We start from the raw sequence: 16,851 nt of genomic DNA on the forward strand, positions 1-16,851 counted from the left end.
ATAACTTCCTCTCATAGCAAATATAACTGGTTAATTTTTACTGTTGCTACTCATAGCCTTTTTTCAGTGTGAAAGCAGGTGCAGAATATAAAATAGTGTACCAAAATGTTGCCTTTCCCCTTCCTATTAGTGGTCAAATATTTAATAAATAATGAGCAGATTCTAGCTACTGGTGAGAAGGAGAGGTTGACATAATACAGGGAATTACAGATTACTCAGTGGCTAAAGGAGTATATATGAAATAGACGTCCTGATTTATGAGAAATGCATTCTGTCAAAAAATTAAACTGGGGATTTAAATATGTATCTTTCATTCATTAAATCAGGGGGAATTGTGTTCTTTTTTTAGCTTCTGAATGCTATTTTTAAGTAATTAATTTCAAACTGTTTAAGATGTATTAGTAAAAAGAAATGTACTGCGTCAGTTGTTGCACTTAATACTTAACGCAATTGCCATGCAATAGCTAAAGTCTCCAATGCTAGTCTTATCCTAGTGTGTTTTTCTGTATTCTGTACTGTATGCTTATTTGAGTGACCTTTTTATCACCCCTCCCTCTCAAATAATTAAGATTGAAGTAGTTCTCTTGTCCTTTCACAAGGCTAATTTAAGTATTTAGAGTGTTGTATTTAGTTATCCCTGTGCAAAGTCAGTGAATGTATTAACTCAATTTGCAAATGGTATATTTTGTCATGGAGGATTTAAGACGTGGGTATGAAGCATGAAAAGCAAATGGCCTGGGAGGTTCTTAAAGCCCATGTCTAGAGTCCCAGATCCATGTTGCCCTGTCACTGGAGCACAGCTTCATGCCTGCAGGAGTTTTGCAGACAGTTCAAGGTTAGGCTATCCCTGCACATCTCATTTCTTCTGTAGCAAACAGCGTGGAGGTTCTTCAAAGAAATAACACTTTGACCCCATCTGTTTCCCACACAGTTGAGATGTGATGAGACAAAGGGGCTAGGAAAAACAGCAGGGTCTGTAGGGAGGAATTTTTGGGGCACAGGGCTTTCCCTGCAGTTCCTGTGAAGTTTGTCCACAGATTGGAGACATCTTGAAAGTTTGGAATATGCTAAAGGCTTTTGCTTTTGGGTGACCAAGCATTTACTTGCCCATTGCTTTTGTACATGCAGTGTACACACAGTTGAATAAATAATTCAGAAGTCAACTAATTCTGTAAACTCCCAAAATGGTACTTTGAAGGTAACTTTCCTATTGTAATGGGACCTCCAGGAATTCTTGAAATTCTTGTGTTCTGCCCTGCTTAAGGGACCTTCCATCCCCTTTGGCCCAAACAGATGCAGATCACTGGAACACTGACTTGTACATGATTTTTTTGGTGGGTTTGGGTAAAACCCTCAACTGTAACTTGCAGTTTCTGATAGCAGAAGAGCTATGCTTTCAATAAAGAAAAACTCACAGCAGACTGAGGTGTCGTAAAGATGAGAGGTAGGCTTCATGACTGGTGTTCAGAATAGTTCCTATGGATGTCAGGAGGTAACTCTTCTGTCTTTAGTGCTCCTATTGAATAAACTATGCACACAGTTTGCTTTTAAGTGTGCTTTCTCTTCAATAAGAGATGGCTTGGCACAATAAACTCATAAATACGGCATCTTTAAATGCCCCTAAGGCTAACAAAATTTAAAACAAAAGCATTGTGGATCCCTTTAATAAATACTTATCTGACTCTTCTCTCAAACCTATAAAACAAGGCTTACAAACTCTCTGGAAAGAATCCTCAGGCATCACATTATTTTTTCTTTTCCCTCTGTGCAGATGATTTTCCTAAACCACAGATAACTGTCCAGCCAGAAACCCAGTCAGCAATTAAAGGCTCCAATTTAAGTTTTGTGTGTTCGGCAGCCAGCAGCAGTGATACCCCAATGACTTTTGCATGGAAGAAAGACAACGAATTACTGCAAGATGCTGAAATGGAGAATTACGCGCACCTCCGGGCCCAGGGCGGAGAAGTGATGGAGTACACCACCATCCTTCGACTGCGCAATGTCGAGTTCAGCAGTGAAGGGAAATACCAGTGTGTTATTTCAAATCATTTTGGTTCATCCTACTCTGTCAAAGCCAAACTTACAGTAAACAGTAAGTATGTTGTGTTTTGCTTGTGGACTTAGAATGATTTTAATCAAGATAGGTAATCATAGATTTTCCGTTCTCATCATCTGCATCTTTTAGAAGATCCTTTAATATGAGATTATTTCTTAAAAATGTATTGACTTCCAAGGTCACCATTCAGTTTTACCTCTGGTCCCAGTGTGCTGAAGCATAGTATAGAAAAAAGCAAATAACATACCCAATTAATAGTAAATCTGGCAAAATCAATGTTACAAGATGGAAAAATATTATCTTTTCCTCACAGGAGGTAAGCATGTGCTCTGTTTCAAGATGCTATGGAAAGGTCATGTAGGAGGCTGTTAGCAAAAATGAGATTTTGATCTAGGTGGTCTCACATACTTCACAGTTCCCTCCCTTTCTGCTAGCTACTGATCAGTTTAGGTTGTATTTTTCTTTAGGGTTTTTAGGCCCATGAAGGGTGTTCAAGAAAATGCTGTACAAAAAAGGAAAAGTATGTTTCATGTATTGATTTTGGTATCACCGACTTTTCTTTAGTGCTTCCTTCATTTACAAAAATCCCCATGGACTTAACTGTTCGAGCCGGGGCAACAGCACGTTTGGAATGTGCTGCAGTTGGGCATCCTATCCCACAGATTGCTTGGCAGAAAGATGGTGGAACAGATTTTCCTGCAGCACGCAAGAGACGCATGCATGTCATGCCTGAAGATGATGTATTCTTTATTGTTGATGTAAAGATCGAGGACACAGGTGTTTACAGCTGTACAGCTCAAAACACTGCTGGAAGCATTTCAGCTAACGCAACATTAACAGTACTAGGTAAGGTACTGGCAAACCTTAACAGCACAATCACTATTATGATGCAAAATAATAAAAGTTATTTACATTTCTCAGTGTATACACATCTGGTATGCATAGGGTGGAGGGAAGAAGGGGCTTCTATTTTCATTTAGAGACAGTAGATTGGTTTAACTTTTGATTTCTTGACATTTTGTTAACCATTTTTATTGTAATTCTCTGAAATCTTAAGCATATATAATTTGGCCTTTTTACCTTGTAAGGTAGTCGAGTATCTCAATCAGATCAATTGACAAATTGTAGGCTTTAAGTACAAATCCTTTAGTTTCTTCTTAGAATGAGAGTAAGCTTCATTAGGCCTTACTAAGGCATTTAAATTAGCTTTTGCTTTTGAGCTATGAAGAAAAGGGACACTTCTTACTCTAGCAAGATCATTTAGAATATAAGGCTTATGCTTTCTTTTCAGAAACACCATCATTTTTGCGGCCTTTGCTGGATCGAACTGTAACAAAAGGTGAAACCGCAGTTTTGCAGTGCATTGCTGGTGGTAGCCCTCCACCCCGGCTGAACTGGACTAAAGATGACAGCCCACTCGTGGTAACAGAAAGACACTTCTTTGCTGCAGGCAATCAGTTACTAATTATTGTGGATACAGATGTAGAAGATGCTGGGAAATATACTTGTGAAATGTCTAATACGCTTGGAACGGAACGAGGCAACATCCATCTTAATGTAATTCCTACTCCCACCTGTGACTCTCCTCAAAATATTGCCCCATCACTTGATGATGATGGATGGGCCACAGTTGGCATTGTGATCATAGCTGTGGTTTGCTGTGTGGTGGGTACTTCCTTGGTGTGGGTGGTCATCATCTACCACACCAGAAGAAGAAATGAAGATTGCAGCATCACAAATACAGGTGTGTAAACTGAAGGTTTGCCTTGGAAAGGAAAGAAAAATGCTTGTGGTTGCTTTGCAGTGACTTTATTGTAGGAACATTTGTGTGCTTTGACTCAGAGGCAAAAAGGTGAATTATTTGTTACTTTCAGTGCTTTGCTGACAAGTTTAAAATGTTTCTACAAACTGAAGTATGCTGATGGCTTGGTTTTATGTGTGTTTTGCTTCCCCACAGATGAAACAAATTTGCCTACTGACATTCCAAGTTACCTGTCATCCCAGGGGACACTGGCTGAAAGGCAGGATGGATATGGCTCATCTGAAAATGGTAGTCACCATCAGTTCCTCACATTTTCTGTGGGAGGGTATTTCTTGCAGCAGAGGGACAGTAATGGTAGGTAGAAAATGCCAAGCAGATTTTTCATGTGGCTTGAGGAGCTCCAGTTTGGCTATTGTCTTTCTAATTAATAGAAATAACAATTAAGAAGCATCTTTACTGATGTTTAATAGAGGATGTGAAATTTATTGCTTGGGATTTTTTCAACAAGATAATAACTGAAACTTGGTTCTGTGCATCCAAATGACATTATGGTGTTTATTAAATCAGGAAGTTTTTTTTCTAGTCTCAGGGGTAAATTTGAAATTAAGATGACATTTGCAAAACAAGAGTGTCCAAAAGAAATTGTGTCAGCATGACTTCCTCTCTTACAGCTTGAAAAGGGTGTTTTTAGTGGAATGTAGGCATGTGTGGTAATACCAGTGGAACTTCAGTATAACCGTTTAAAGTTGTCTGTTAAAAATCATTAGGGTCAGAGTCAGTAAAGGATTTGTGGTGACTGCAAGTTAAAAGCTGCAGTACTTGACCTTTATACATATGACCCCTAAGAATCCCATACATACCTGGTCTAAGGAGGAAAAGGCACCTTGCTGGGAAAGGGCTTGGGGTTGAGATACAATCAGGAGCTGGGACAGATGGGAATGGAGTGATGGTGAGATAGTTTTGCAGTTGTAGGATAGTGAGAGGAACAGCCTCTTTGTGGATCAAGAACCACAGACTGTGAGTGACCGAGACACGGACCCAGACCAGCAGGGAATCTGAAATCACTTATTCAAAGAAACGAGCTGGTTTTTATACACTTCTTCAAGACGCAGTATTTCCATATATGGTATTTTTCACTAAGCGACCTGTCACACATTGCTGCGTCAGCAGTGCACTTTCTTAATGTCCTTCTGTGGGCTGATCGCGCACTGTTCAGGTGTCTGTCAGCTTCTGGCAGGCTCCTCTCTAGGGCTGTGCTGTGTGGCATCTCCTTCCACTAAGGTCAGGCAGAGACAAGCTTCTCCATGCTGCCATAGTGTTCTGCAGGCACATCCCACAGCCTGTAACCCAATTCTGTCTTATCTCTCCCCACAACAGACTGTGTCCACAGCTTTCAGGAGCCATTGAACTGAAAATCTGTATAGCTGTTCAAGCAGCCGGTGACTCCCTCAGATTCTTCCAGTTGGGACTTTGACATTGACACTGTGCTCCAAAAGGTGTCTGTCAGACAGATCATGGACTTGTCTTCTGTACTTTAGAAGAAGGGAGTCCCTGGTTCTGATCCCTGTGATTGGTTTGGTTTTGTTTTGTTATTCAGGGATTGTATAGTGAAGCAAACTGTGACATATGCTCTGTCAAGCTAATTGATCAGCTGCTGGAATTAGAATTCTCATCCAAAGGTTAGGTTAAGCAAACTCTAATCTACACTATGAAATGTAGTTGAATACATGGGGTTCTTAAAACTTACTCAAGAAACTCTAAGCTGAAGACTCAGAAAAGACTGTATGCTGACACATCATTTTTATTTTTAAGGCATTTGCCATCTAGATAACAGCAGTGAAACAGACTTGGAGGGAGTTGCAGATCCATTCCTATGCCACTATGGGACTTCGGGGACTTTGTATTTAAAAGGAAACACTTACAGTTCTGATGCATTCGAAGCATACAGTACAAGTAAGTTGTTGGGTGGAAGTTTTAGTCCTAATTCGATCTTTGTTATGATGAATCTATATAAAATAAATTTTTCATTTCCTTTAGGTTGCAGCCCTGACCAAAGAACAGCAGGCTTAGGCCTTTATGAGTCTGGATATTTAAAAAAAAAGGAATGCTGTCAATACTCACCTCCACAGGAAGATCCCTTTGACCAGTGTGTCAGAATTATTGGGACACAGGCTGCAAGTAGCAGATTGATGAACTCTACTTATACTCAAAATGAAGGAACTGGACTGAAAAGCAAAAGTGTCAACTCAGACGTATTTGATTTAAGCAGAAGTTTGGAACCTTCATCTATTACAAGTAACAGCACTTTCATGGGTATGTTCTAGCTATTGTTTTTTATTCAAACTGCCATTGTCATTCCTGTCTTGTTTCCTACCTACGACACTAAGCAAAACTAATTTTTCAGCTTTTTCTTTCCCAAATGTTTGAAGCTAAGGAACAGGAAAGTGACTACAGTAAAACTGTGTAATGAGAATATTTAGATTACCAGATCTTAATAGCTCACACTTATGTAAAAATCTCATCAGTGATGCGATTCTTATCTTCTGTCTTAATATAGCTGGCAGATTTCTGTGAGTGTTAGAATACATAACTTAAATATACCTTAACAAACTTCAGGCATACCAGAAGTTTTGCCTGACAGGCAAAAGGTATGCAAGGAGGGCTCAGGGCAGGTGGAGAGACTTGAACTTGTATGCGTACGTATTGTGTAACATAGTCAACCAGAACTATTTACCCTTCAAAATAAGGCACTATGTAAAAATGCCCTCTCTATCCCTCCTTTGTCATTTTCTCATGATGTGCGTGACAAAAGAATTCCCAAAGCTTAGTTTAGGGTTTACAATTTTAATCCACATTGCAGGGAGAAGTGGGGGAAGGAGAAAAACATTGCTTTCTCCTTGAAACTCATTAAATTTTGGATGTTGGTTTGGCTGCTTGGTTTAAAATGCATATAAAACCACATACTGCTTTCATCCTTGTGATATCTTAGCGCCAAGCACAGCCCTGGTACCATGGATTGTCTCCCAGCTGGCGTGTCAGCACTGGCTGATCGAGGTCTGGGTCTGCTGGCTCTGAAGGGGACCTGGGGGAATGTTCACCACTGGGCTCTTTGTTCTCGGGAGGTGGGAAGGGAGGCACAAGCTCTGAAGTTTTCCCCCTTCAAAAGCCAGATGTTTGAATTGTAAAATGTTGCAGATGCTAGGACATCTGGCAGAGACCCTGGGACTGCACATGGCTGGCCTCCTGGCTGCCTGCCACTATTACTGTGGTGGGATTGTGCAGATAGGGTTTTAGCATGTCTCCTGCAGAAAGTAGTTCAACTGTATGTTCGTATATCCAGGAGTTAATGTCACCTCAAGGGTACATAGTCCTCTTTCTGCCCTAAAAATCTATGCAGAGTTACTTCTTTCATCAGTTCTCTGAGCGTACTACCCCACTTAAGTTGCATTGTCATTGCCTTGGATGCTTCATAATCATTAGCACTCTTCCCTCAAAGAGCCTATGGTTAGATCTTGGAGGTGGTGGCTGTATAAGAACCTGTGATATATTTCTTGTCTTTAGTTGTGGATTTGCTTCCTCAAAATGGTTGTCAAATTCAAGCCCCCTTTTGCCTGTGCAATCACAGTGAAGAAGACAGCTGGCATTAGCATCACTGTTGATGCATGAGCCAGAAAGTTCGTAGGATTTTTGGTTTTAAGACAGAATTCATTTGTAGCTTGGTGCTGCGAGGAACATCCTTTCATATTGTGTTAGGTCAAAATTGCTGTACAAGTCATTGATGCAAATAGAGATTTTGTTGAATTCCTTTTTTATTAACTTCACAGATCACAGTTATACTTGAAACCCTTGCTTCTAGCAACTAAGCAAAAGCAGAAGTGTTGCATTCAGGTCCAAAATTTATTAAAGATTGCAGTGTTAAATTATTAATAAAAACTCGAGTTCTTCAAAGTCAGCCTGTGGCACATTGTCCTCTGAAAATAAGTCCTTACAGACGCTATGACTTTTGACAGCTGTATCTTTGTTCAGTGAAAAAAGAGAAGGCCCTTCTTGTAGAGGTGTTGATCCTAGCAGCTTCCCAGTGGTGAAAAGTGACACACACTGATTGTTTCTGACTGGTAAATCCAGATAATTATTAATAAAAATTGAACTGAAATGTGGAATCGTCTTTGGGTTGCTACAGTTCTCCTTGCCCGCAACTGGCTGTGGATGATCAGTGGTGAAGGGAGCATGTGGCTATCTGCACCTTTATTGATGCTAGCCATAAGAAGATTGCTTTAGCATTCAGATTGTACTGTGGGACAATGTTGTATGACCTGACAGAGGTTGCAGGGTTACATTTTTTTTTAATTCCTTTTATTTTTTCTGAACTGCATGGCAGGTTGCATGTGTCATTCATTTATTGAAGAACAAAACAGGGAGGCTGCTGTGACTTTCACATTTGAAAGTGTCCTGTGATGCATTTGCAGTTTGGTTTGTGTTCTCACGTTCCCCCCTCACCACTCCCCCCAAAGAAAAATGGGTATGGAAGTAGTCATGAAAACAAAAGAAATAAAGTTGTGGGTGGCTATACAACTACTTGGAAATGTTTTTAATGTCTCTGGTGGCAGAATCTTGCCTTATGCTTGTGATTGCATGGATGTTAAGCGGTAAAACAACGGTTAAGTAAACTCTCACTTTGATGAACTTTTGTCAATCCTTGGCTTGCATTCCAGTGTCACTTATGGACACTAGGGTGAAACACAAAGCTTTTCGCATTAGTATTTCTGTGCTCACTCTTTCACTGTCTTTCAGGAACATTTGGAAAGCCTTTATGGAGGCCTCAGCTGGACTCCCTTACAAGCTGTAGACAGCCAGCAAGTTGCCAACCAAAAACCTCCCGTAATAGTCATTGTGTCTCACTGGACTTCGATGCAGAGGCAGATGAAGAGGGAAAGGAAAGGACAGTTACAAAAGGAGAAAACAGCTTTTATACTTGCAAACAGTCCTTTGAAAACTTTAGGACTTCTACTTTCCAATCCTGTGATTTGGATACATAGCTCCTTTTGGACTTAATGATTTCTGGAACCAAAGAAATAATTTGACATACTACTACCTCAGTATGGAACTTTATTTAAAAAGGGAAGAAGGAGAAGAAGGGAAGAAAGAAACCACGTGATGCTGTGAAATCAGAAGAAAAGAAAAATTTTTTTCCAATAAAGCATAATTTCCAAGATGCTCTACATTGGTTATACAGGGAAAACATTCCTTATAAAAATACTATATTTGTAATTATTTTATAACTTTTTTTTAATGCAGATAATATGTTTTGTAAATTAATGGTGTAAATAATACAGCATATGTATTTCTATGTCAGACTTAATTTTCCTGAAATGAGTAGTAAGCATTCTAATTTTGTACTGTTACTTGTACCTTTTTACAAATGGAAACTCCATGCTGTTTGCAGGTATCATGCATCTTATTTGCACATTACTTTAATAAAATATGCTGCCGTGTGGTCTCTGGCCCACATTAGTGTATGAAGAATGAAAAGTGTGAATTATGTTTGTAGACAGTGTTGCAAATGTAGGTGCCTTCTGATGCATGTTTGCACCTTTATTTGACTTAAACATGTACCTTTAGATTTACTATGTAAAATGTGTTCATCTTCGAAGAGTGGGTGTGGTCCTGCCACAGCTACTGGTAAGGTGGGTTGAAGCTATTTCAACCAAAACAAGGCTGTAAATTTTCCAGTGTGTGAATTCCCCTTATCAGATGTGTGCGCGCACACACTTGGTTTTCATGCCCACAGGGCTGTAGTACCAGCAGTTTGCCCGTGCCTTTGTTAGTGTGCCTGCATCTGGTGGAGGGATATATGCAGTAGATGCACAAATTCATATCAAGCTATTAAGTAAAAGAAGAAAAAAGGCACTGGATATCTGCCTGGTAACCTCACTCTTCTCCGAGTTGCTCAGTGTCAAGTGTTTGCCAAGTACACAGTGCGTGCCTGAGTCTTTGCTTTCCCATACCCTTTCTCCCTCTTTTTTGCTTCTGCAACCACTCCCTGCTCAACACGAGGTAATCCAAGAACAAGATAATGTTTTCTTTGGTTTAATTCATGCTTCTGTTCCTTCCTTGGCTGCCCTTCTCTGGTTATAGATGAGATCTGTGCTGTATTTAATTGCTCAGTCAAGTTGAGCAATTGTAAACTCTTGCTGGATTATATTTGTAGTAATGAACCCAATATCTTTAACTATACAAAGTCAGAGAAAGAGGATTGCTTACTATAAAATTGTAGTTAAAACTGAGTGAAAACACTATTTTGTTTTTCTATGTGCAGATGCCTTCTTTTTAAAAAAGCCATGAATCCTGTTGTCATCACTGCTCTAAAACAGCGAGACTTCAAAATGGTTAATTCTACAGGACATTGGCTTTTTAAATCTGCCTGCTTTGAAGGTGTAAACTTACATGGTTGCCAAATAGCTTCTTTTAAACTAAATTAAAAGCAGCTGTTAGAATAGGCCATCACAGGCATCAGGGCTAAAGCAAGAGCAAAGATTTTGTTGCCTGAACTAAGGGCTTTTAGTTGTCTGTAGCCAGAAACCTGGTACCCAGATTGCAATGCAATTTCCCTTTAATTTAGACACCAGTATTAGAGACAGGAAGTTAATCCATCCTTAGGCACTGGTGGTCTTAAGTCTACAGAATGGATTTTGCGTGTTTTAGTTGATCATATTGCCAGATTTTTTGACTTACTGTTAATTTGTCTTCATTGCTGCCAGATGTGCTGATGTGGTGACAGACATGGGTATGGGTATTTGATTATAATTAAGTGCATTTGAAAGAGATTAATTTTTCCTCAGTTAAGCACAAACCTGTAGGTCAATAAGGCAAGCAATCTAAAATTTGATTCACTAATATATCTCTCCTTTTTCTGCCCTGCACCCGCCTCCCCAATGACCCTGTTTTTAGGGAGAGGAGAGCCCGGGGCTATGATAGTTCCTGTTTATAACCAGACATTGCTTTTTTGACATATTAAAAAATACTGAAGTTAAAAACAGTAACTCCAGATTTAGTGTTTATCCTTAAGAACTCTATGTTAAAGGTCCATCATGAAAAACAAGCTTTAAATTTATTTTCTGTAGTGGGTGAAGGTTGAGAACAGTGGCAATGTCATTTTATTCCTTTTTCATCTTTTCCCTTGCAGAGATACTAATCTTCCAAAGGCTTGGATGTCTGTACCTAAATAAATGTTCAGGGTCAATGACTTGAGTTTTAAATGCTTTCCATTAAGTTTCATTTAGCAATCTAGACATAGGATGCCTTAAATTTTTATTTCATGCCTTAAATGCCCAGAAATGGAAATGAGAGCTCCAAAGTCCTCTTTTCTGCTAGCTTGAGTTTTTGTGTTTAATAAGCGGATTGTGCTTAAATACAGTGGCAATCTGAAATTTGCAAGATAGTTGCAAATATCTTAGTAGTTCTTTTTAAGACCACTGATGTAACCAAACATCTGTTTTAAAGGCTTGCAAGTTTGCTTGCCTTCATTCTTTCTTTTTTTCTTCTCCCCTCTAAAGATGCAGATGTTAGTGAGTTGGTAGTTGGGGATATTGACCCAGCTGAAAGCTAAATCGTAAATTGATGTGATGGGAAAATAAATTGCAGCCAACCCTGAGTAAAGCTTACACTGCATCTCAAGAGTTAGAAACAAGTGTTGTGTTGCTGTATGACAAAACAGACATTTTGTGGTTTAATGACCAGCAGCAGCTGGAATCTTGCCATGGGCTCACTTAAAACTTGTAGAATGTTCTTTAAGGGTAGTATCCACTTAAAACATTTTGTTATGTAAAGCATTATCTGTTGAACTCACATAAGCAGTTGCTGAGGTATAGTTTCTGCAAGCCCTAAATAATAATTTTAATAGTTTTAGACAGATGAGTGGAGTTACTCATTTACCAGAATCTCTCTGGAGCAAGCATTTTCTTAACGAGTAATCGAAATGGTGTGCATGAGATGACACTAGGGATACCTGCATTTACTGAAGGCTGTTAGAATTTCAAACACAAAAAACCTTATGGAGTACTACTGTAATGCAGCAGCAAGTGCTTTAATTTAGAATTCTTAACTGTAAGAGGATCTTGACAAATGGTAAAGTTAGGTGCAAAGTTTTCTCCAACTGAGGGCTCATTAGTTTCACCAAACATTTATTTCAGTCTTGGGGATCTCTTGAACACGAAAGCTTTATTCCTTGAGCCACTTGAAAGAAGCTTAAAACTAAGACTTTAGATTTGCTCTGCAAACATTTATGTTCTGCCTGTCTTACAAACCAGGACTATAATTGGGGACTGTGTTCCTTCTTGAATATAAACATAAGCAGAAATTCTGTTAGCTATTTGCAAGATTTCTTGTTGCAGGTATGACACGTCTCAGAGAATTATACTTTCTCAGTGAGGTCTATCTTTTTTTGTTCACTTTGTGTATTGCTTTGTCATAGAGAATGTGTCTTGACTACTTGGATGTTAGTTCACAGCCTTGTGAAATTATTTCGTTAAGAAAATGAGAGAGGGGAGCCTCAGCCTGTTTAATGAAGGGAAAAAAACTGTGTGTAACAAGATGCAGTTTGTGTTCATACCATTGTACTCCGATTAAGAACTTACCAGATACCTTCCTTTTTTATGTTTCAGGGAAGTGTTACAGGAAGGAATAAAAGCAACAATGTCTTGACTCATTAATGTGTGGCAAAAAGTGCTTCTCTTGGTTGTTGTGCTTAAGTATAAAGGTCGTTGTTCCCCTGAAATAAATATGGGCACACCTGACCTCTTACCAAAGGCACAGGTGGCCTCTCCTGTTTCCCCTGCTGATCTTTTTCTCATGGCTCAATAGTGCTCCCATGTCCTCAGGGGACCCTCTCTGGTAACCTACACTCCTCTGTTTCCAGTTTCTCTGCTTGCCATGTCACTGTGGTGACAGGCTGGGACAAATGGACTCAGTGTACAGAGCACAGTGCAATTGCAGACAGTAAGTGATTGTGTGCTGGAAGAGAGGAGGGAAAGTGTTGGGAGAGAGACAGGCTAGCCACAGCTTTAGGAAGAACTCGGTATGAATGTGCAGAAAATGCGTAATTCAGGGGACAGGGATAAAATATTTATAATACAATAATATGAGCATAATAAAGAGCATTTCTGTACTTTACAAGCTTTACAATACTTTTTGCGTGTTTAATTCTTCTCATCCTCCGTGCTTTCAAATGCCAAAACAGCAATGCACTGAAGAGCACATCATCTGGAGAGTGACCTCTTACTGCATCAAAAATCTCCTTTTCTGGTAGGCAAGAAACAAGATCCATTTGTTATTCTGTATTTGTGTTCAAGACTAAATACTGCTGATGTGGTGCATAGTTTCCCAGAGTCATGTGGTCTGTGGGGTCCACTGTGTCAGAATGCATGTGATCAATGTGACTCAAGAATGCCATGGGACAGCAGGACCTAACAGTGAAGTTGGTAGTGATTCTAAGTTCGCTGCTCATAAAACAAATTTAGGCTTTGTGACTTCAGAATTTGTTTTTCCCCCACACAACAGAGAACGGAACCATAAATTACTCTAGGTTAGGGAATACTGAATAGCACTTCTGCATGATCCCTCTGCCTCAGCCATCAACAAGGGTATTGGTGTTATTCCTATTCAGTTTGGCTCTTGACCATGGGCTGTTGAGCAGCAGTTTCAGTGCAGGAATTTGCAGTGTGAGTACCTGTATGTACTCTGTTCTGAAATTAATGGTGACTAATTTTAAGGCATGTGAATTTCAAATATGGCATTGGAAATGAAGATCCAACTTACTTGACAGAGTGTAGTGGTTTGGTCCAAAATACTCATTACTGTTTATCTGCTGTGAGATAAGAATTAGGAGAAATGCAAAACAGGCACCAAACTTGAAAGAATATAAAGAAGTTTATTAACAGACCTAAAAGAAGAAAAAAAAAAAATACCACCTTCAGAACTCTCCTCCTCCCCCCCACCTTCCTCCCTTCTCCCACTGACGATGTGAAAAGACAACCCTTAAGATGTTCAGTCTGTTTACCACTTCCATAATAACCTTGTTCAGTCCATTTAGAAAGAGAAGTCTCTTCTTGCTCATGCTATGAAAACATTATCACAACGAGACAGCCGCCCACTTCCAAATATCGTTCAGTCCATTTAGGAAGAGGAGTCTCTCTGCCTGCGTGTGAGTCCTTTCCCCCGACTTGCAGCTTTTCCCGCAACTGCCTTCGAGGGTCCACTCTTGAAGTTTTTTGGGGTACAATTTTAAGGTTGAGCCGTTCAGAAACAAAAACAGAGGCCCTTCTCCTTCCCTGGGAGCAAAGGGTCTTCATCATCTTCATCTTTAGGACTATCTCTGGGAGCATCTCTACGGACTGAGGTTTTCTCCTTTCCCGTTCGGAGCAAAAGTCCTCATCTGGTTCATCTCTACGGACTGAGGTTTTCTCCTTTCCCGTTTGAAGCAAAAGTCCTCATCTGGTTCATCTCTCCCTGTCCAAACTTCTCATGAAATTACAGCTGCGTCAGCATCTGCCTATCTCAGCGCAGGTGCTTTTGCTCACGAGTTGAACACTCCACCCCCCATATCTTCATGAAATTACAACAGGATACTCTGATATATCATAGCTTCACAACAGAATTTCAGCTTTAAGCATCTCCTCTCTCTCTTCCCTCAGGTTTTCAGCTCTTCACAGCAATAAAAGGGTTAATCTCACCTCGGCCTTGCAGCTTTGCAGCTGGAATGTTGAATTTTTCTTATCGCAGTGGAGAGGGGGGAGAGCCGAGCCGCTCCAGCTGCCCACGGCAAGGCAGTGGGGGGGGGGTCCACGGCTGGAACAGGTCCATGGCTCCAGGATGGCCGTGGCCCGGTCCGGCCTGGCCCAGGCAGGGCCTGGCCGGGCCCACTGGGCCCCACACGGGGCCTGCAGCCACCTGTGCCAGCGCCGGAAACGAGAGAGAGCTTGGAGGGGGAGTTTGCCTATTCTTAAATGTGGATCACAGAGGTGATCACAACTTTAAGTGGCTTAGAGAATTGTCCATATTCAAACTGGCCAGCTGATAGGTTCTATCAGTTCCCAGAGGAAACTGTAAGCACCCCTTAGCAAGGACGTCCCTTCCGGGACTATGCTTGCTAACCTATGACACAGAGGTAGTAAGATCCCCTGGATATAAGACAGGCTTTGGGATTTTGTAGGCCCCTACTTTGAAAGGCTGGTATACAACATTGTCTAAAGACACACTCATTTGCCATAGCAATGTGTGACCTACTTATTTTCAGCACTTCCTTTGTAGGTGTGCATGGAGAAGCTATGGCTTATGATTTGGGTCTGCTGCTGGATTATCAAAATTCAGGTATTGGTTATAGAGATGTGTGAAATAACATCTTGGAGAGTGAGGCCTCAGCTTCTTTTATGGCAAAATGATGCAAGGCCACATCAGTTCCTATCCAGTTAAAGAAATGCCCTTTGGTACTCTTCCTGGTGTTCAGCCTACTTATTTTAGAAATCACTGAAAAAATACTGTCATGGAGGAATAGACATTGATGTCCTTTGGTTGCTTGCAAAATGCTTGCATTTTGTTTTGCTGTAATATGAAGAATTCAGGACTCCATTCAGCCTCTGTTCATCAACAAATAGTAGACTACTTTCATCCTGATTTTCATAGATGTGCCAGCACTTGACAGCCGTATCTAGTTCTGTCCTGTGCTGGCATGCTTCATGTTAGGGAAGTAGTCAGAGCTACTGTAAGGCAGAGCTACAGAGATACCTTAAAGGGGATTCAGGAGAGGAGGGCTGTAGTTTCCCTCCACAGAGGGGTTTTGAATAGTTCTCTTGTTCTAAGGGAGTAACTTGTGCAGGTTTTAACGTTTAGTCCCCATAATTCAATAAGCTTATCAAAGAGTTAGAGCTGCCACTTTATTAGCCCTTGAATAGGGAAGGTGTGCATTTTCTGCAGGACAGTACGATGGAGTTTTTGGAACTGCTTTTTGATCTCATTGTGATTCTAGACTCTTAGAAGTGAGCAGAAAGATTTGGTCCTTCATTTGGCATATGGAGGTCCCTCATGATCTGCCTTACTGCATGCAGAAAAATTTAGCAGTCTATTGACTAACCAGAGAGTTCACACCACAAAAAATTCATTCACTGGTACCACATAATAATTGTTAACACATCTCCAAATGAGACTTTTGTTCTACGCTTTTTTTAATAGCTGTGGCTGACTAGCATAGCAACGAAGAAGCTGCTGTTTGAGTAAGTGGTAGGAGACATACATAATTAAGCCAACTCATAACTGAAACTAGCCACTCTCCTGGCTTAAAATAAACTGTATTTGTACTGCTACCTGCTGCAGGTCTGTACACCAGCAGCATTAAGAAAGCATTAGTGCTACAGCAGCCAGCTGCCCGTAGCCTGGCCTCTGCCACAGAGTGATCGGATTCTTTATTAGTGTAAAGTTCTTTCTCTATTAACCTTCCCTCAGGAAAGGGGAAACATGGCCTCCATTGTAATTAGCTTGAACAGCCTTCCATGTAAGCTAAAGAATGGAAAGTGTCAGGGGTGCTTGCAGCAGCCTCGTAGGTATTTGCTGTTAGCAGGGAAAAGTTAATCTGCTCTCAGATATTGGCAAGGGCACAAAAGCCCACGTGTAAAAATATTCTTAGAATGAATTAAATTTCACATAAATGTGACCACACAGTAGGTAAAGTAGTAAAATGGTGGTGATGATGGAAAATATGACTAATCAGAAAGCTGCATTAAGTTAATGAATAAAATTGTCCGTTAATATAAACTGAGGTTCTTAAGTGCCTTATTTTAAAAATGTGTTTGTTTATTGTTCTGTAGCTTATAACATCTGTTTTATTTCACCTACCAGCACAATCTAGCAGTTTTGTCTGAAACAGCATTTACATTCAAAGTATGGGGGTTCTTTGAAAAAAAAAGAGAAGAGGATGAAATCAAAAAGCAATTCTGTGACACTGAGTCACTGAACTTGTTTTACTGTCTTAAATCAGAACATGAAA

At 40.2% G+C, this 16,851-nt stretch overlaps 1 protein-coding gene across 3 annotated transcripts in view; it reads left to right on the plus strand.

The window, feature by feature from the left end:
• The window catches only part of LRIG3 (leucine rich repeats and immunoglobulin like domains 3), a 43,067-nt gene extending 30,541 nt beyond the window's left edge, over positions 1-12,526 (plus strand). For 2 of the 3 annotated variants that reach the window (XM_042017891.1, XM_042017893.1), the window contains exons 13-19: positions 1,772-2,092; positions 2,621-2,902; positions 3,348-3,800; positions 4,014-4,172; positions 5,631-5,771; positions 5,856-6,131; positions 8,610-12,526. In XM_042017891.1, the coding sequence (XP_041873825.1) occupies positions 1,772-2,092; positions 2,621-2,902; positions 3,348-3,800; positions 4,014-4,172; positions 5,631-5,771; positions 5,856-6,131; positions 8,610-8,854 (1,877 nt within the window). In that variant the 3' untranslated portion in view covers positions 8,855-12,526. The remainder of the gene's footprint in view (positions 1-1,771; positions 2,093-2,620; positions 2,903-3,347; positions 3,801-4,013; positions 4,173-5,630; positions 5,772-5,855; positions 6,132-8,609) is intronic. The other variant, XM_042017892.1, reaches the window with a different exon arrangement.
• Positions 12,527-16,851: the final 4,325 nt, after the last annotated feature.

The sequence above is a fragment of the Corvus kubaryi genome, unplaced genomic scaffold (genome assembly GCF_017639235.1).
Source record: "Corvus kubaryi isolate FWS band 111438036 unplaced genomic scaffold, C.kubaryi_AGA036_p1.0 137, whole genome shotgun sequence".
NCBI lineage: Eukaryota > Metazoa > Chordata > Aves > Passeriformes > Corvidae > Corvus > Corvus kubaryi.